This window comes from Eutrema salsugineum, unplaced genomic scaffold (assembly GCF_000478725.1).
Source record: "Eutrema salsugineum unplaced genomic scaffold, Eutsalg1_0 scaffold_9, whole genome shotgun sequence".
NCBI classification, from domain to species: domain Eukaryota; kingdom Viridiplantae; phylum Streptophyta; class Magnoliopsida; order Brassicales; family Brassicaceae; genus Eutrema; species Eutrema salsugineum.
In genome coordinates, this window is record NW_006256342.1 from 1,205,803 (window position 1) to 1,225,675 (window position 19,873).

General features: G+C 35.1%; 4 protein-coding genes across 5 annotated transcripts; 2 read left to right on the top strand and 2 right to left on the bottom strand.

Moving 5' to 3' along the window:
• Positions 1-2,901: 2,901 nt before the first annotated feature.
• LOC18008064 (membrane-anchored ubiquitin-fold protein 5) lies at positions 2,902-4,012 on the bottom strand. Its single transcript, XM_006389982.2, has 3 exons — positions 3,642-4,012; positions 3,313-3,486; positions 2,902-3,215 (listed from the first exon to the last, which is right to left on the bottom strand). The coding sequence occupies exons 1-3, from the start codon at positions 3,769-3,771 to the stop codon at positions 3,160-3,162; spliced, it is 360 nt and encodes a 119-aa protein (XP_006390044.1). The 5' UTR covers positions 3,772-4,012; the 3' UTR covers positions 2,902-3,159.
• A 1,512-nt stretch (positions 4,013-5,524) lies between these two features.
• On the top strand, positions 5,525-7,809 carry LOC18008058 (RHOMBOID-like protein 8). The gene is made up of 7 exons (XM_006389983.2): positions 5,525-5,832; positions 6,333-6,496; positions 6,603-6,766; positions 6,864-7,132; positions 7,227-7,353; positions 7,452-7,584; positions 7,683-7,809. The coding sequence occupies exons 1-6, from the start codon at positions 5,525-5,527 to the stop codon at positions 7,572-7,574; spliced, it is 1,155 nt and encodes a 384-aa protein (XP_006390045.1). The 3' UTR covers positions 7,575-7,584; positions 7,683-7,809.
• Positions 7,810-11,708: 3,899 nt separating this feature from the next.
• On the top strand, positions 11,709-13,317 carry LOC18007951. 2 transcript variants are annotated; one of them, XM_024153673.1, is made up of 3 exons: positions 11,709-12,129; positions 12,218-12,831; positions 13,189-13,317. In XM_024153673.1, the coding sequence occupies exons 1-3, from the start codon at positions 11,776-11,778 to the stop codon at positions 13,202-13,204; spliced, it is 984 nt and encodes a 327-aa protein (XP_024009441.1). In that variant the 5' UTR covers positions 11,709-11,775; the 3' UTR covers positions 13,205-13,317. The 2 variants fall into 2 exon arrangements, with proteins under 2 accessions (XP_024009441.1, XP_006390046.1); XM_006389984.2 differs by lacking the exon at positions 13,189-13,317 and having other exon boundaries at positions 11,776-12,129; positions 12,218-12,978.
• A 1,616-nt stretch (positions 13,318-14,933) lies between these two features.
• Positions 14,934-18,228, bottom strand: LOC18008417 (auxin response factor 17). Its single transcript, XM_006389985.2, has 4 exons — positions 18,211-18,228; positions 16,937-18,025; positions 15,771-16,478; positions 14,934-15,184 (listed from the first exon to the last, which is right to left on the bottom strand). Exons 2-3 carry the CDS (start codon positions 18,020-18,022, stop codon positions 15,816-15,818), a joined length of 1,749 nt encoding a protein of 582 aa, XP_006390047.1. The 5' UTR covers positions 18,023-18,025; positions 18,211-18,228; the 3' UTR covers positions 14,934-15,184; positions 15,771-15,815.
• Between the last annotated feature and the right edge of the window lie 1,645 nt (positions 18,229-19,873).

The window sequence follows — 19,873 nt, forward strand, 5'->3', positions numbered from 1 at the left end:
TGATGGCTGTTACAAAGTATACAAACAATTGATAAATAAATATCGAGATTCGAGTAATAATCCACGAATATATTGGAGAAGGCCTGAGAGGAATCTGACTCGGCCGCCATTTTAACTTCCAAAATGACAATCGAATCGACCACAGTATCCATAAACGTGTCCCTATTAACAAGCCAAGAAGTCGAGAACATAAGTATTAAGTATTTAAGTTTGCCAATTTTATATTCGATTTGATTTTTTCGCTCGATTTGCTATTGCTGGTAGTGGACTTCACAGTCATCAACTATAATAACCTTTCTTACCTTTTTGTTTTGTTTTTATTTGTCTGGGCTCTGTTTTTTTTTTTTTTTTAAGTCACGTTTTGTTTTAACTGTTGTTCCTCTTTTGGATAAATCAGACCATTTTTTGTCTCGCAATCAAAAATTTAAGAGGTGATATCAGATAATGTTCGATATATTCCCCTGATTCGTTTTTACTTTGTTTGTTATATATATATTTTTTTATCTCTTTCTCATAGATCCGATATTCATCTTTCCGAATAAAACATCAAATTTCGATCTCCATGTGATATTCACCACGTGGTTCAAGGGACCGCTATCTATTACTAACTCGAAAGCCACGAAAAACAAATAAAATCATTTGATCATTTCCACGATGATAAGGAAACAATATGCAAAATAGTTTTTTTTTTAATATAATGAGCATGCAAAATAGTTACATTCCAATACAAACAAAAATACGGTTACAAACTTGCATAATGCAGCGTTTTGTTATGATATTATAATTTGAATGTTGTCTTTGGAAATATCAATCCGTTTTAAATGAATATAGAATATCAAGGTTCTTTATCAAAAAGATAAAATACCAATGTCTGAATGCACTATTTAATAATGATATGATTTCATTAATTAGTTCATTCGGACCTTAATACGAATATGCAATTAATAGTTGAACATATGTTATTATTTATTTGTTTAAAATGATCTAGATATCCACGGTAGGGAGCGCTTCTTCGTTTTTTTGTTTAGTATAAGATATGCAACATAAGTTCAATGGCGAGGGAATATTGACATTTAAATTGTTAGTGTGGAATAAAACGAGGAGGCTACCTGCCTGGCTGCGCTAGGATCTATTGCATTTTTTTAATACATACATAAAACATCATTCTTTAGAATTGTTTAAAGTCAAAACATAATCGTCCAGATTCATTACCCCCATGGCTGCCTGTGAAACGGGCAGCATCACACTAATCAACTTCCATTTTTAATCTCACCGCAATCAGTATATTAAATTGATCAAAAGTAAGAAACTTTAGTATATATATTTGGCAGCCATGTTAATTTATGTATGGATTGGATTTGGATGAATTGATTTAGGGGGTAGGAAGAATTTGAGACAAAACTAGAATTCAGATGTGTCAAACTACTAAACCCTAAACCCAACTACTAATTACTTTCTGAGTGATCTATATCGAAATTAATCATTCTAAAGATTTTAAATATCTGATATGGGGCCACTTTGTGTTCAATCGAATAGTGCTAACCTTGTGTCATCTAATCAGGTTTGGTTATGTTATCATTCTACGCAAGGAAGAACACTAAGTTAATCCGCTGCACAAAAATGAATGATTTAAAAGATATATTTCTTAATACGCACTGTTTTTTCAGATGACATTTTTTATCTTTGATAATTCTGCAAGACAACTTTAATAGAGACATGGCCCAGATAGAATTAATGTACATCACTTTGTATTTTAAAACGGAATATTTAATTCCCGTATGGATTGAGTGGTTGTGTACTTAATTACGATTTTTTCCTGTCTGTCAAGTGGATTATTTTTTGTTTTAATAAACAAACGGGTATTTTTATAACTAAACAGATTAAGTTTAGTCATAAGTCATTATGTCGTAACGATGAAGCGCCACATTCTCTTTATTTATTCAGTAATTTCCTAGATCCACCTCCAATGATAGCCGATTTTAACTCGAGTGCTCGTAAACAAGTAATGTAGTATAAAAGAGTGATCGTATGAAGTAGAACACTATACCTTAGTTATCCAATAATTTCACAAGCTTGTACTTATAGTGGTAGTCTGGTAGAACTCTTTTAACAAAAAAAAAAAGAAAATGTTCTATTAAAAAAAAAAGTTCTTAAGATTAAGTTAAGATTGTTTTTGTTAGAGTGTCATATAATCAGGTTTGGTTATGTCATCATTCTACGCAAGAAGACTAAGTTAATCCGCTGCACAAAAATTCTTATAAATCTTAACTTAATCTTAAGAAACTATTTTTTTTTAAAACAAAAAAAAAGAAACCAAACACATTAAAGAATATACAATATAATAATATATGTTTTATAAGTGGTTATAAAGATAGTAAAATAATTGATAAAAACTTTGGTAACCATGTTATAAAATACAGTAATACTCTTCAAAAAACCATATTCCTCACCCACTAAGTGAAAGTGTGACCCATTCTACATCTTAAGGTGGTGTGTCCCTTTCTAATCGATTTCTGAGAAAGAAAAAAAAAACTTACCCTACAACCTTCCAAAATGCATGTGCTCATTGAATTAGATGTGTAGGAGAAGCACCTTTGGCTTTTTTTGTTTTGTTTTGTTTATATAACATTTCTGAGATAAATGCTTCAAGAAAACATTGTAGCCTTTCATTGGAGATTTTTGATGAAGATTGGTGATCCCAAGATCACATCAGAGAAACGTTGGAGCAAGGGTTACTATGCAAATATACATCTCTATGAATGTTGAAATTGTCCATGAATCTTTGCTTGTTTTATATATTTTAAAGAGAGAAAAGATTGTGATAACATAGTACTTCTAATCATCAAATAAACTCCTGCTTCCATTTCGTTCTTATGAACACTTTTGTATAAAACACCAGTCTTCAGAACCACAACCACATTTTTATTAAGATATTTTTTTTAATAAACAATGAAGGAGGAAGTAAAAAATCCAAAATCAAAATGATATAAGAGGATATTTGAATTATGTAATGGAGATTCTATGTTTCCATGCGTATTCCACCAATCATCCTTGGAACTTCTAGACGGAGCTACATTGTTGAAGCCATGGAAAGCTGTTCCATAATGAATCCAAATAGCCTATCTTATGTAAAAAGATAAAAAAAGATCTCTAATACAGTTACAAAATGCAGCATGCACAACGGTTCTTCACTGAAGGTTCATTCTGCAGTTTCTCTGAACAATAATAGAACAAAATAAAAAAACCAAAACCAAAACTTTTTAATACACACAACAATACTTGAGAATTCAAGAGGAAATGTATTGGAAGTACCGTTTTTTTGGCCTAAGGTAGGAGGACGAAGAACAACATGCATCGTAGTTACTATTCCAGGAAGTTCACCAATCGCTAGTGATCTTGCTTCAGAAAGTGTTCTGTTATTCTCCAGTATTTTGCCACCATTGATGAGTTTGATCTCATTTATCAACTTTGGAGCATTTTCATTCTCTGTCCAAAAAGAAAAAAAAAAACAGCACTTCAAACACAATGGAGCAAGGTTTCATTTTTAATGTTTTCAGATATTTTTTTTTTAATAGCAAAACTATGAGAAACATTAAAAACAAAGTTGAACAATCAAAATTTAGTAAAGAAAGCATTTTAACCTTTAGGCCATTGAGCAATTATTTTCTCCTTGAGAGACGCAACAGTCATGTATTGACTGTATTTGCTCGGCCCAATGTCGGTGCCATCTGCGAGTCTGAATTTCAGTTCTATCCGATCTTCATCTCCCATTTTCTAATCTCCCCCACAAAACTTATCAAAATAAAATCTCTACCAAAAATTTCACCTTCTCTCTCTCAAACCGGTTTGGTTATCAACCGAACAGAGGAATTGTAAATTTTATTACCATGAATATAGAAAGAAAGTGGAAAAGATCCAAAGAAGAAGAAGATAAATCAGAGTTCAGAGAGTTCCGTTGAAAGGCCGTCTTTGAGCAACAGTGTGAGAGGAAAGAAAAAAAAAACACTAATTTGGGTCTCTTTCTCAACTGAGATTCTTCTTATAACTACCTGTCCTGATTCTGAAGTTATTAGTCTTCTCTATTTATTTACATTTTTGCCCCTATACAAATCTAAGGTTTATATTTTGTTCTCTTGACTGATAATCCGATTTTTACACACATAAAACTCCAAAATACAGGTGATCGTAAACATAAAAGGTTAATAAAATTTGCAATGAAAATGTAAAACAGCACTTAAAATGAAATAAACTATTTGAAACTGAAGGAGTAAAATGTAGATACAATAAATTCTCTACTTATGCATTATACAAAAAAAAACACATATGTAACAACTATATATATGCTATATATTTGTGTAACTTTAAGAGATATATACCAAATTATTTATATACCAATGGAAAGGGACAAATTTGGAATTCTATATGAACTATATATAACTTTGTTTTCCACATAAACATACTCTATTTTCCATCCAAATGGTTAGAAAATGGCAGCCACCAACTTTATACAAGGCTGGCAAAACTATAGTGAACCACTAATTATGAAATATGAATAAGTTTGGATATGATGATCTTCGTTTTGGGGATGATTTCAAGGCAAATGTTGACCAGTTGTAGACTTCTAGTTCCATTTAACATCCTAAAATTGAAAGGACCATGTAGATATGAGATTAAAAACAGCATTTTGCATAAAATACTACAGTTACTGTTTTTCTTGTTAATTCTTTTTTGCATAATGTTAAATTACTAGCTTTCTGATAAGTGATAACTTGTCCTCTAGACGGCAACCAAACCAAACGTCGCAAAAACTAACGGATATACTGCTGAATAAATAATACATGTGGGATTCGTTGCGTGCATTCCACAAACACAATACATTCTTTGCTTGAAAAGTTAATGGCCTTAGAGCATCTCCAACCATTCCATTGGAGATGGCCTTAGTGACAATTCACTGAATATTTTTTGTTATACAGCTTCAAGCCTACAATGCACTGAATCTATTTAAAGAAAGATAAATACAGAATCAATGCGGTGAAAAAACAATAATAATTCTCTTTAAAAAAAAAAACAACTCTAGCATATGCCAATACCTTGTTTATTTGACTTACCCAAGTTCAATATCCATCATCATTCGGACAGGTTTTTATTTTATTTTATCTAAGCATGGAGAAAGATGTTTTTTGAACATTACTAGATCCAAATTTGAATCCCACTTAATTTGTTTTTCTTTTCCTTTATCAGAATAAACCACAAATCTGCATTTAATAACTAACTATTATAAAAGATTACGTCCGAACAGATTAAACTGCGAGATTTAAAATGCCGTTAAAAGAAGTGAGAAATAATTACGACAAAATAAATATTATGGGTGGTAAACCAAATCCAAACCGGATTATTAAAACAGTTGACGATCGGTTTGCTCTCAGAAGCATTTTCCCGCCACTTAAGAAAACCACTTTCTAGAAACTATAAAACAAACACATCGTCTCCCTCTCGGATCCCTAATTTCTCGCTCCCCTTTTCGATGGAGATTCCTACGAAGCCAAAGACTCAGATCGATGAAATCTCTCACAATCTCTCGTTTTCTACTTCCATCGCCGGCGATCCAAGCTGGGATAAATTCCCCTTCTTCCGTCACCGATCACGGCAGATCACGCGCGACACTTGGCTTGTCTCCGTCTTCGTGCTTCTTCAAATCGTCATCTTCGCTGTAACTATGGGCGTCAACGACTGCTCCCGGAACTCTAACGGCCACTGCGCCGCCAAATTGCTCGGCCGATTCTCTTTTCAGCCTCTCTCCGAGAATCCTATGCTCGGCCCCTCCGCTTCTACGTGAGTAGCTCTCTGCCTCTCTCGGCGAATTTAGCTTCCGTTATTAGGTCTCTGCTAGTATCTGTTTCTGGAATCGACCTCTAATTGAATGAAGAAGATCCTTACGAGTTTAATTTTAGAGCCTTTGTCTCTTCTTCCTCTGCTTGCGGATTCATTTTGCTTGTGCTTATGTTTCGTATCAGTGATAATAGCTTATCGGAATTTGTTGGTTTGAATAAGACTAGTTTCGTAGGTCTTCTCCATTATCAGCAATGAGTTTCAGCTGATTCATTGTGTCTCAATCATTGATAGCAGCGGCAAGTTCTTATTTCCAATTCTGTGTTGTTCTGGAGTGTTCATTTGTTGTGTCGATCTTGGTGCTACATTAAGTTACTTAATAGAAGTTCTGATTCTGCTGAGAGCTATAGGTTTAAGCAAAATGAGGGAAACAGGTGCTGTTTTGTAGCTTCTAGACGACTAAATACAAGTTATGTACTTGTTGTATTCTTGTGAGTTTGCAGATTCGAACACATGGGAGGTCTTTTCTGGAATGCTCTGGTGGAGAAGCATGAGATTTGGCGTGTTCTGACATCTCCGTGGCTGCACAGCGGATTGTTTCATCTTTTCATAAATCTTGGGAGTTTGATTTTCGTAGGGATATACATGGAGCAGCGATATGGACCATGTAAATTAGACTGCTTCACTTTGGTTGTTTCACTTGATCTGATTTCGATGGAACTTCTCACCTTTATAATCAGTTTTTCTTATGTTTTTGCTTTGGTATCTTTTAGTGAGGATTGCAGTAATATACTTCCTCTCTGGCATTGTGGGGAGTCTGTTTGCTGTTTTGTTTGTTCGAAACATACCATCAATCTGTTCTGGTGCTGCTTTCTTTGGGTTGATTGGAGCTATGCTTTCTGCACTTGCAAGGAACTGGAATCTATATACCTGCAAGGTCAAGGAATTCTTGCGTTTATTTTGTGTCCCTGGTTATCTTCTTCTCATACCTTTGCTGACTTTGTTTGTGTCTTTTGGTTTCTTGCTTGCTACAGATCTCAGCCTTAGTGATAATATTCATTATCTCCACTGTCAATTTCCTGATAGGCTTTCTCCCTTACATAGACAACTTTGCAAATATTGGCGGTTTCATATCAGGATTCCTTCTTGGATTTGTGCTATTATTCACCCCACAACTGAGACAGGACCCTCCACCTCACAAGGGAAAATTGTTTGAAGATGATATGAAAAGTTCCACAAGGCTTAAGGAAATGTTTGATAGACCGGTATTAAGGATTGTGTGCCTGGTCTTGTTTTGTGCAATGTAAGAATTTTCCCTTTATCTCTTCTTGATCTAGCTTTATCTCTCTGCGTTTTTCGTGACATGAAAAAGCTTATCAATCTATGTTTTTTTATAGATTTGTCGGGGTTCTAATAGCAGCGAGCTGGGGCATCAATCTTAACCGTCATTGTAATTGGTGTCGCTATGTTGACTGTGTGCCAACCAGAAAATGGAGCTGCAGCGACATGACTACTTCGTGCGAGGTATATCATCTAAACCTTAGGCTTTGTTGTGAGCCTGTTTCTAAAATTCAAGTCTTTAAATCATAATTCGGTTAGTGATACAACACTGTAAAATATAGGCAATGGTGAGTGATGCTCAACTAACACTGACCTGCATGGCCAATGGAAAGTTCCGGATATTTCCTTACACCAACATCTCACAAGCCAGGACACAAGACCTCTGCACACTCGTCTGTTCTTAAACATGACAAGGTTTTCAACTCATTTATACTCCAAAACTTCAGATAATTGCATATAATACCAAAACTCATCTATAGCCAAGTCTTAACACTTTTTTTTTTTGTGCATAGCCTTAATGGATAAGAGGGTAGGACTTGTAATGAGACGATTGTCTTGGTTCTTGATACTATGAATGTGAATACTAAAGTCTACCAAGTTTGGTCACATAGGAGGACCCAGTAGCCGCATTAGTTCTTCCTCACATAAACTTTACACAATCCACATCATATCTACGCACACATGACACACCAAGTATGCATAAAAATATTCAGCTTCTTTTTACTTGCTGTGTATTTTTCTTTTTATATGCTTTTAAGAAGAGTGATGATGAGGAAATGTAGGTGTGGCTTTTGTGGGTTTAGTAGAATGAGAAGAAAAGGGCCGACCTTGACACAGATAGAGAGATAGGGCGACTAGAATTGATTATTATTACATGAGGTCAAAAAAAAAAAAAAAAAATTGATTATTATTACTATTAAGGGGAATTTCGAACAAAAAATAAAAATTTGATTTTGAAAAAACTAGAAATGAGAATTTTACTCATCATATTAAAAACAGACGTAATAGCAGAAGAAGCCCCATGCCGTGGTCCTAAATCTCATAGGCCTATTCAACAGACAACAGCCTACATCTCTCTATTGGTTTAATTACTCCTTAATCGCATTTTATAAACACAAAGTCATGCTTTTTGTTTCCTCTATCCAAATCTTCCTTCTTCGGGTCACTCGATTTCTGCCAGATTCACTTTTAATTTCAGCCATCGCTAGTTTGTGACTTCGTTTCATCGTTCCAATTTCTGTGAATTAATCTGGACACTTTTGTAACTCGTTTTGGCTTCAATTAAGTACTTTGGTGTAAAAAAAAAATTAAAAAAAAAAGGAAAACGAAGGACCCACTCTGTTTTGTAATCCGTTGACTTTATAACTTTATCCGGTTAAGACGGATATGAAGCCCGAATTGGAGCTGATGGTCGTTGGGGAATTTGGTTTGGCAGCTTTTTTTAAAATGTGTCCTTTATTTTGGAGTTAACCCATAAACCGACACACAATTTTTTGGGTTCTTCTTATTTCAGATTTTTAGCATTTGCACAAAGTAAAACAAGCAATATTCGTGTTGTTGAAATAAATTTCTGAAAAAAAAAAAAAAACAACTCCTCAATCGTCCTTTTCTTTTAGTTCTTCTTACCATATTAATCAATCCTCAATATCGAGAATTGGACCACATCAACATGTTATAAAAAACTACAATTTAATGTGCATCAATGACATACACGAAAGTGGAATATTACAACCACAAATCTCTACCATTTAACGTTCAAATAGCATATACCTTTGCATCCTAATTTCAGCTCAACACTTTTACATTTACATTATAAAAGATATACTATATCTTTAGTGGCGGCTCTTGGCCTTCTAAATAATTAGATGATTGGGGATCAGAGGGTTTTTTTTTTCTGGTGATCAAAGAGTGTTTTATCTGCTGTTACCTATTGCCTTTTCTAGTTTTCTTTCAACCTTACTTCATTTGTTTCTCTGTTAAAAGTTACTTTTGACCTTGATTAATAGCGACCATAGCTTCTGGTTAGGTAAAACGGGTATAATACAATAAAGGTTTTCGGATTTTTATTTTCTCAGTCGAGTACTTTTAACAAAGTAGACGAGTGTACAAAAAACTTTAACGTCTTACATTTTACTATTCTCTTATTCAAAAGAATATTCTTTGACTTCAATTTTATCAAAAAAGTTACTGCTACTGGTAGCAATAAATCTAAAGACTAAAACGAAAGTAATCAATAAATATATAAACATTATCAACCAGAATTAAATGGGACAACGAAGTGAAGAAAAAATTAGAAGACCCACTTCAAAATGGTAGACAGAAAGAGAAGAGAGTATGGACCAAAAACAGTTGTTTCTTTATCTTAAGCCATTACTGAGAAAACGAAACATTCTCTCTCGCAAATCTACCTATAAATTACTTTCTAAGGCTGGGTCAGTGGGTATACGCTTGTATATAGTAAACATGTATATTATTACATTGTCATTTGACCAAAACATTTATAACTTTTTTAAAAATTATTTTTTACTAAAGAAAAACTCTTCTTACCAATATACACCATCTTCTAAAATTTTCCTGAACTCTTTTTTGAATTGTATTTTGACATATTAGTGTTTAGATAAATTGGTGAATACTATTCCTTTGGTCTGTTTTTTTTTTTTGTTTTCATTGAAAAACGAACATAAGAATAATTTTTAGAAGTATGTCTTTGACGTCTACCCCTGAAAGCTCTTTGTATATTTTAATGATAAAATAAGTAGAGAGGATAACATAGACAGAATTGCGGAAAATTAAAGTAGAGAATATTAAAAAAAATGTGAATCGGAATGGAAATTATTGAGTCGCCCGACGCTTCCATTAGATTTGATGGTCCCCTCTCTTAACAGACCTCGCCAGTCGCCACTCAGGGTTTTAATATACACTTGTGTCGTCGTCTACACATCCATCCACAAAATACTTGCATTATATCATATATATATATATATATATATATATATCTAAAACATTTTGCATGCTTTCATGTGTAAATCTACACAATATGGACTCACTGACTGTGGACTCTTTCATTGATTCGAATAGAACATTTATCTTACTGTAGTCCGTAATGCGAGATTGATTGATTATTTGGTATTTTATTTTTTTGGGGTCGATTCCCTACATCAGCATAATTTTCTTTTAATATACAGGGTATATATTAGATTTATATACATTTATAATTTGTTTAAAGATTTAGCCCATATGGTTTTACTTTCACGAAATGGAGGTGTTTATTTTATATCAACCTAAACCAGAAGAATCATAATTGCATACAGATGATAATATTGATATTTATCGGTGGTTTATTGTGTACGAATGGAATAAATAGAAAAAGAGTTCCGATTTTTTTTAAAAATACAAATGAGTATAGAATACGCGCCGGCTTGATAACGGGAATAAAGCAACATATATTCCCTTTTGCAATTAATTAATTTTATCCGATCTACTTAATTAATTACTTTTATTAAATGTTCCATTAATTCGTCGTCAATCTATATGTTATAAGTTTCTTTCCTTGGTATCCGCCGTTACATGGGTCCGAAATGTCACTTTGTAGGTACGAACTTGATTTCATTCCTTGTATACTTTAATTACACTACGTTTTTAATAATATGGATGAATCTAATTGTTATCCATCCAGTAGGATGAACTAAATATCGATACAAATCATCATACAATCAAGTTTATCTGGTTATTTCATTTCGTTGGATTGTAATAAGCAGTAGACAGTAGTTAATGAATATATTCTGAAGTAAACTTTATAGGGATGTACACTATTATGTTTACCATTTACCAGAAAATAATATATTATTGTATTTGTATCAGATAATGTCGGTAGAAGTTTGGTTTTGGTGAAGCATAAGTTGGTGTTAGAAAGTAGAAATCCTTGTAGAAAACGCTAAATCGTGTATACTAATCTAATCCGATCATTAATGTATTGAAAGATGATCATTGTTATTTATTTCTTACTATTAATTTCAATTTATTACAAAAATTATTCGGACAAAAAAGATCCATCTAACGCTAAGCAAAAAGAAAGAAAGAAAAGATATGAGCAACTTTTGGAAAACAAACTATTATTTCAGTTTAATTTATGTATCAGAAAATAGATGACATTTATTTGGATTCCATAGAAATTCATGTACTATGTATTTTCTTCTTTCCCCTGAAAAAAGAAACTTATGCCTTTTGAAAAAAAAAAATACTATATTGCCAAATTTCAACTTTTTTATTTTGGTTCTGAAAACTATTTCTTTCCATAACATCTAGAGGTATAGAAAAAAGGGGGAAAAAATCGATATATTAGTATTTACTAATACTAATGATCATTTCCTCCTCTATAGGAAACAACCATCATTGCTCCAAACAATCACTATCAGCCTTAGAAAATCTCTGATTCTTCTTCTTCTTCCTTTCTCTCACTTTCCTTTTTCCATCTATACAAACACCCAATCTCTATATAACCAACCTTTAAATTCTCTTCTTGCTAATTTTCCCTCCGGAGAATCTTTACTAAACGCAAACAAAAATCAAATTATCTTTCTTGGGTTCTCTGTTTCGTTAATAATAATGGATCCGTCTTGTACAAACTCAGTAAACGGATTCTACTCGTTTCTAAACAGATCAATGGAAGATCTCGAAAGGGTTTATCTCTCTAACAACTTCATGTCCGTACAGTTCCTACAGAGAGTGATCTGTCTTCTCAGAACCTCTCACTCCCATCTCACACTTCTCGTCCAAAAACTTAATCTACCTGTCGGTGACAAGTGGCTCGACGACTACATGGACGAAACCTCCAAGCTCTGGGACGTTTGCCACGTCATCAAATCCTCTCTCTCCTCCATGGAAACCTTCTGCTCCGCCGCGATTTCCATCGCCTCTACGCTCGACGGCCACCACCACCACCGTCAGATTTCCCGGCAGGTATAAAAAGATCGAATCTTTTCTTTTTTTTCGCTTATTATCGAAGAAAGTTTGTATTTTGACTGTTTTTTTTTTGAAACGGAGACAGGTGATACGAGCGATATCTGGATGTCGGAGAGAAGCGGTGGGGTTAGAGGAAGAAAACAGAGCTTTAATGGAGAATCGGATCCAAAGGTTTCCTTTTTTATCGGAGCAAATTACGACGACGGCGGCGATGGAGTCATCGAAGATACAGAACGGATTCAGCGGTTTCCGAGGAGTAATGAACACAATGAAGAACATAAACTCGCGGCTTCTCATGATCTTAATGCAAGGCCTTATTTATTGTATCCCCGGAGAGACAACGGCGACGGTGACGATGACGGCGACGGCGTTGGTGAGGTTGAAGCAGAGAGTGGCGGCGGAAATGGAGAGGACAGGGATCAAGAAAGGGGTAATGATGTATGAGTTTAGGAGGAGCAAAACGGCGATGGAGGAGCTCAAGGCGGAGCTGGAACGGCGGTGGTGCGGCGGAGGAGGAGAGAGGGAGGAGGAGGCGGCGGAGGCGGCGGCGGAGAAAGGGTTAAGAGAGAGAGTGGAGAACGTGAAAGTGAATATTGGGAATTTGAGGAATGGATCAGAGAGTATTGTTGCTCAGATTGATGATTTCTTTGATGAGATTGTTGATGGAAGGAAAATGCTTTTGGATTTCTGTAGCCACAGGTAATATAAATTCAGTATGTTTTAGAGTTCTAGATGAATCAGATTGTTAATCTGCTCTGCTCTGTTTTTATTTTTGTAATAATATCTATAAAATACCGGTGTTAATATTAACCTTTTTGGGGTTAATATGACGCTTACAAACATAATTCAAGCTGTTTTGTTAAAGTTTAAATTTGAGAAAGAAAAAAACCATTATAAGTAGAGAACATATGTTGGGCAATGGCGATTCCATATGAATATTCAAACGAAGAGACTTGTTGTACAGTTGCACAATGCACATAATATGACAGATAGATGATACTTTAGATGTTGACAAAAAAAAAAGATGAAACTTTAGATGATTCAATTTTTTTCTAGGTTGGGTTGCTTTTGAGTAGGAATTGACTGCAAAAATAGATGTTGTCTATACGGAAGGGAGTTGCAGAAGGAAGGAAGAGAAGGGAAATAAAACGAAAACAGCTAATGATTAAAAACTGACTGATTCCTTTGATTTGACTTGGTGCAGAGCAAGAAAAGCATCTCGTGCTCTTCTTTTCAATGATTAGTTTTTATTTTTATTTTGTGAATTATGTGGATTCTTTTCTGGTTTTAGAATATCAGCAATTTTGTAAATTTTCTTCTATTATTTCTTGTCTTCAGTTCGATACGTTTGATCGGGGCTTAACCATATTTGTCTCGCTTGTTCTAGTTCAATCTACTTGTGACCTACCGTCTAGTTTTTGTTTGTTTTTTTTCAACTTTACCTACCGTCTATTTGAATGTTACAATTTTAAAGCCCATATCATACTATTCAGATAATCTTCTTTGTTTGTCTTGCTGTCTTACAAAAATATTTTAAACTTTTTAATACAGATTGCCGTTCATTTAATTCTTAGTTGAACTTTTATCGCTTTCGTCGTATGTGTTTGCAGCAGATTTAACTGAGATCTACAAAAACTAAATTCGAGGATGTAGTATATCAACTTACATATGAACAACAAAAGGAGAGGGAGAGGGGTCAGCATCATCAAACTTCAATTTAACAGAAGCGAAAAAAAAAAAAATTAAAAGAACAAAAAAGAAACCTATTTGGAAAGTCACACCAGAAATTTTCAGGCTTTGTTTCTTCCGCAGAGGACACCACTCCTCTCACTCATATTGTTCTTTCACACTTTTTACTGCTTTTGTACCATACAAATTTCACCCAATTTCCAGGATAAATATAGTGTTTTACAGCTACTAATACAATTTTTTTTAAAAATAAAAAATCATAAATCGAATAATTACATTTTGAAGATTTGTCGTCCTTTTCTTACACAACTGTATGTTTTTTTAAAAAAAATTCCAGAGACTATGATTGAAGTCAGAACCAATTTCCTTTTTTATTTTTTTGTATGTTGGTCAGCATGAATTATTTGTGTTTCCCCAACACATCACCGGATTCAGAGATGTTATTATTATTAATATTCCCTTTTTCTTTTCCTAGCACATTCAACTTTGCCTTGACAGCTAATTTTCCAAGAATAGATGTTTTTAAAATGTCATACTATTACCACTTATGGAAATTAAAATTAAGAAGACATACTCCACTCTCCCAGGTCTGTATGTCTAATGTACACAGGGAACATAGATAAGAGTATACGAGATGTTGTTCATCTAATTTCTACCAAATTTACAGAATCAATGAGTATTGTGACAGACAGCGACACTCAGCTGTATGTGTCACTTTGGTTCCTAAAATCTTCAATGTCTCTTTTGCATCGTTCATCGGCCCATAAATTCTTAATCAAACCAACCTAATTCAAATATATCTGTCTTGATTGATTTGCTAAAATCAAACCAACCCTAACTTATTGACAAACAACTAGGTGTGCTACTACAGCCTATAGATAAATCAGTTACACGAAGATTAATGATTCAGAAAAGTGTAGGGACCTTGAGCTTTCTTTTAGAGACAGAGCAGCATTATTATTATTATTATTAATATTGTTAAATTAAAAAGCAGCAACAAAGGACAGTTAAATTCTCTATCTGGTTGGCGCCGTTAACTTAGATGCATCATCAGGTCCGTACCAGTAGGGAATTTAATCAATGCGTAGATTTATTTACTCCATAACAGTCTTGATTAAAAATGATTTCAATGTTAAAAAAAAAAAATCCGATAGACATTACCCCCGCGGTAAAATAGTAAACGATTAGAGTAGAGAGCGAGATGTTCATCAAAATGTGTCTGAGAAAGTTGGTGAAAGAAAGAGATTTGCACGTGGCAAAGAAAAAAAAACCAGGAGAAAGTCAATGCAGATACTTATATTAGTACTAGTAACTCAAACGACTTTGGGAGATTCCAGCAAGCAAGATCCATTCACTCTAAAACCTGTGAACAACACACCAAATCATTCCAAAATTAGTCTGCAGCATTATAGTAGATGGATGATAAAGTAGCTTCAAGCTCTTTGTAGATCATCAATGTGAAGTCAAACTACGACTGGACTGTATACAGTAATGCAATTCCATGTGTAATGTTCAGAGAATGTCAGCGAATTTTATAATGAATTTGAGACCAAAAAGTGGGGTAACATAGTAGAGATACTTAATAGCAGCAGTAAATCAAAGCATACCAAGTACAGAGAAAGGACACGGGTTGTAATAATAACAATTATTATGATTTTCTCAATAACATAAGATGAAAAATAAGCTTTGAAAAGTTAATGCGAGTGATGTTTACTCTCAAATTTCCAACTACCACAGACTAAAGAGATAGATAGAGATAGTTAGTTTTCACAAGTATCATAGGTTGGTTCTATCAGAAAGTCATACCTGTGCCTCCTAGTCTACTAAATAATTTCATGTTCAAAGCATGAGAAATAAGATTGTGCAAAATGGTGAAAAGCCTAATCAGTTTGAAAAATAAAAACGCCATGATTCAATAGATCAATGAACCTGTGATAGATCAAAAATACCTCTGCACTGCAGCTTTTTGGAATCTTTAGGCACCTGGGCTTTCTTCACATGCCTTGAGGACCATGCGTCAAGGACAATTGTGTCTCATTCAGAACTTCATTGTCACTGGACTCCTTGCTGCCATCCTCTTCGTACAAGCCAGACTCAGCAAGACCACTCTCGGAAGGCTCCTGCACGTTAATGATCTTGCCAAACAGCTGAAACGAGTTAGTTCTTGCTGAAGTGGGGCCTCGGTTCCCAACTGGGTCATTTCCAGAGGAAAGATTAGTGGTATTGCTATTAGGCGATAAGTCTTCTGATGGCGGACTGCCAAAATTCATCTCAGTCGAAACTTTTCCCAACCCAGGAAGCGGACTAAAGAAGTTATTGTTGCATAACTGGGGAGGATTTTCTCCAATGAATCCGGTTGGATTGAAAGACCCAAATTCATAATGCCTGGCTCCCTGCATGCCAGCAGGAAATGTAGTATACGGGAACATATAGGGACTTGGATCCCCAGCTGGTGCCACACTGGACAACAGTCCTCTTTGGGAGTACAAGTGATCTCCTTCTTCTCCACTCAATAACCCACCTGCGCTATGGGGAAACTTCAACCTCTTCGTTGGAGGGAAAGCGGCATGAAGTTGGCTTGAGTTTGCAACAATTTCCACTTGCCAAGGATTCACCCTCTTCACGTTTTGCAGAATCTCAGGTTCATCCCATGTGATCTGCTCTCAAGTTCAAAGCAAAGAACTGATCAGAGGAAGCATAATGTACTGATCAAAGAAACGAGTATCTCAAGATAAAGCTATTTTAACAAAAGCAATCTACATCATGCCACTGGAATGTTGAATGCAACAAAGCCGATACTAAGACCAGTATATTCCTAAGTCTATTCCATGATAAATTTGTGGAAGAAGAAACTTAAACGATACCGCACTCATTTTCATGTACAGTATTATCTGATCCTGTTTTCAATCAAACTATTCACAGCAATCCAGCAACTGGAATCTCACATTCTCCAAACCCCCATTTCCATTTGAATAACCAGAACGAGGCTTTAAATCTACTCATGAAACGGCTGATAGTTCCATAGAGATCTAGCATCGATTCTGTATTCGTCCCAGCAGCAAAAAAAAAACCATAGAAATATTCAAGGGAATAGACCGTGCAAAACATTGTATACCTGAAGTTGTTTCCATGGAGAACCACGCCACGGACCGGTTTCCTGAAACGTGGAGGAGACGATGCCCTGAAACCAGGTGATCCGGGAAGAGTCCTCGGTCTCCATGGCCATCTTCACTCTTGTACCAGGAGTCCAAAAAATGGCCATGGAGGCTTCAACATCTTCTGCCCTCACCACGAAATCGGACCATCCAGCAGTAGGATAATAGACTACCTCGAACGGGAGACCTTGTGCAGCTTTGTTAATCGCCTCCGCGACGGCTTCAGTCGTCAGCTTCCCTCTCCCAGTCCTCCTAAATCCCTTCTTCACACTCGGATCCTCATCCTTAGCTGCGACTACGCTGCTCTGGTAGTAACTGGAGAACTCATCCCCGCCGGCGCCGGCGCCGGCGCCGCCGTAGAAGCTTGTTCCGCCGCTGTTTGAGATAGGAGCTCGCCTCACACCAATAAACAACGCGTCTGGTGATTTCCTCATAAAAACGACGGAATCTCCAGCGATAAGTTTCTTGCTGTTGACGAACTTGCTCCAGCCGGTTGTTAATAGGTGGCGCCTCGGTGTACCTCGGTAGATATGGCGGAAATCCCAGAGGACGCCGTGTATATCGGTGATGAAGAGCTTCTGGACCGGAGGATCCGCCTGGAAATCGAGGGAAGGGAAGACTGAGTCGGCACAGTAACGAGGGACGGAGAATCCGCCGCCATTGTTAGCATCAGACGGCGTGAGAATCTTGGCGAATGTAACCACCTTGTTCTCCTCATCCTCACTCTCGTATCTCCCGAATCTGGAGAAATTAGGGGGCATAAACTGGTCGGGAGCAATCGGTTGGAGGAAGAGGTGTGCGAAGACCTCGTCGGTGATCGGATCGGCGAGCAACTCGATGGAGGAGACGATACAGGGAACTGGAGAGGTAGAGGAAGGGAAAGAAGAGATGACCGATGATGCGCAGCAGTGCTCGACATGTCCTTGCGGGAAGTAGTAAACCCTAGAGTAGAGGGTGGGGATCTGAACAGAGGCGCCTGCACAAGCGCGCCAGATCCTTGGGTCGACTTCACGGAGGACGTCGGCGTTTGCCGACGGCGGTGACATAGGCTAAGGTCGTTTTTCACAGCAGAGAGAGGTCAGCGAAGAAGAAGAAGGAGAAGAGGTAGGTACTGTTAGGTGTTAGAGAGAGAAAGAGAAACACCGTATGTCTGAGAGAGAGAATTGAAACGGGCACGGAACGGAATCAAAAGCGGAGGGGATAGAGAGAAGATAAGAGGAGAGAGAGAGATTACCGATTTACTGTTACGCTGCTACGGGATTTTGCTTGATTTTGTTCGAATTTACAGTTTCTGCCACACGACAACAAACTTTATTCGGTAACCTGCTCTTTTACACCGTCCGATCTAGCGCGTGCATCTCACTCTCATCCTTTTTTTCTCTCTTTTCGGTTCCATTTAATATTTTTTCTCCTCATATTTAGGTTCACTTAATGATGTTCCCTTTTTCTTTTCTTTTTTTGCGTAAACAAAAATTAAATTATGTCCTACTCTGACTTGGTACTTTTTTTTTTTTTTTGTGTTCTACAACTACAATCAATTTTTTTTCTTCTAAAAAAACCGAATTATTAAGGAGGAATTCTTTGTTTTAAAAGAAAATATTATATTAAATTTTCTGCAGTGTCAAGAGGAATTGAAAAAGGGAATACATAAATACTTCTGTAGATTTTTAAAACGATTGGAAAGAAATTTAATAATGCATATGATATATGCTCTTTACTATACTCAAGACCTTAACACTTTGAATTATCTTTTCCACCAACACATAAAATTCGCCAAAGTTACTTTTCTTAAGCCAAAAAAGATTAAAATAGTCTAGTTAGATTTAGGAAGAATATAATTGATTGAAAACATAATAGAAAGACACAAATATTGTGTCTTATAGTAAAACCCTTTTCATGTTTTCAGGAGATAGATGTATTAACAATTCACAATGTCGATTTTCTCACATTAGATAAAAGAATTATTACCTTGTTTTTGTCAAAGACCAATATTACTTTGTCAAATTACTTGTTTATTTAACCTGTTGTTTTTATTTTGTTTTGTTTTCTTAAAGAATAGAAGTTTTGTTTTCTTTACAAAAATTTCAAAGTAAATCAAAGTGGATCAGTTCCAAGACTATCAGTTTCAATTAGCAAGCTGGCTTTAATGTTTAATATTTTTCAATTTAACAACCCGATAATTTCAAAAATAATAATATCTAAGCATTCTAAATTTTTAACTAATAATGTAGATGGCAAAATAACGCGTATTTTATGGCGAATTGAAAAACATAAGATGTTCCATTGAGAATGTTTATTGTGGTTTTAGTTTTTCATTGATTTTCTTTAAAATTTGTTAGATTTATTTCTCAACAAAAAATTACGTAACGAAAAATAGGAAAAATATTTGCATTTAGAGAAAAAAAGGAGCCTACTATTTGCAAGATCAAAGAAGGAGAATTTTTTTATATTATATAATTTGATATCTACTTACGAGATTTGATGATCTGAGAACAAAGCTGCAATATAATATTTTGTAGACTGATTTCTACAAGATTGATATACAAATTTTTTTTTTAACAAAAAGAAAAGAGATACAGTTTTTCACTCAGAACTTGAATGGTGACCATTAAGCGGTGCGATTTTTGAGAAAATTTGGATTCTACTTATTTGTTACCATTCAATCATTTTGACCAAACTATTGTGCATTTTTTTATCATTTAACTTTTGATTAAAATATTAATATAATATATCAATTTTGTGAAGGAAAAGTGAAATACACAGTGTACAGTAATTACACACCTCTTTTGTTGTGTATTGTTGTATTTTGTGTGTTTTTCAATTATTTTTTAAATGAAAAAATTTAGATATATTAATTTTGTTGAGATATTCAATTCTATTCAAAAAATATTAAGAAT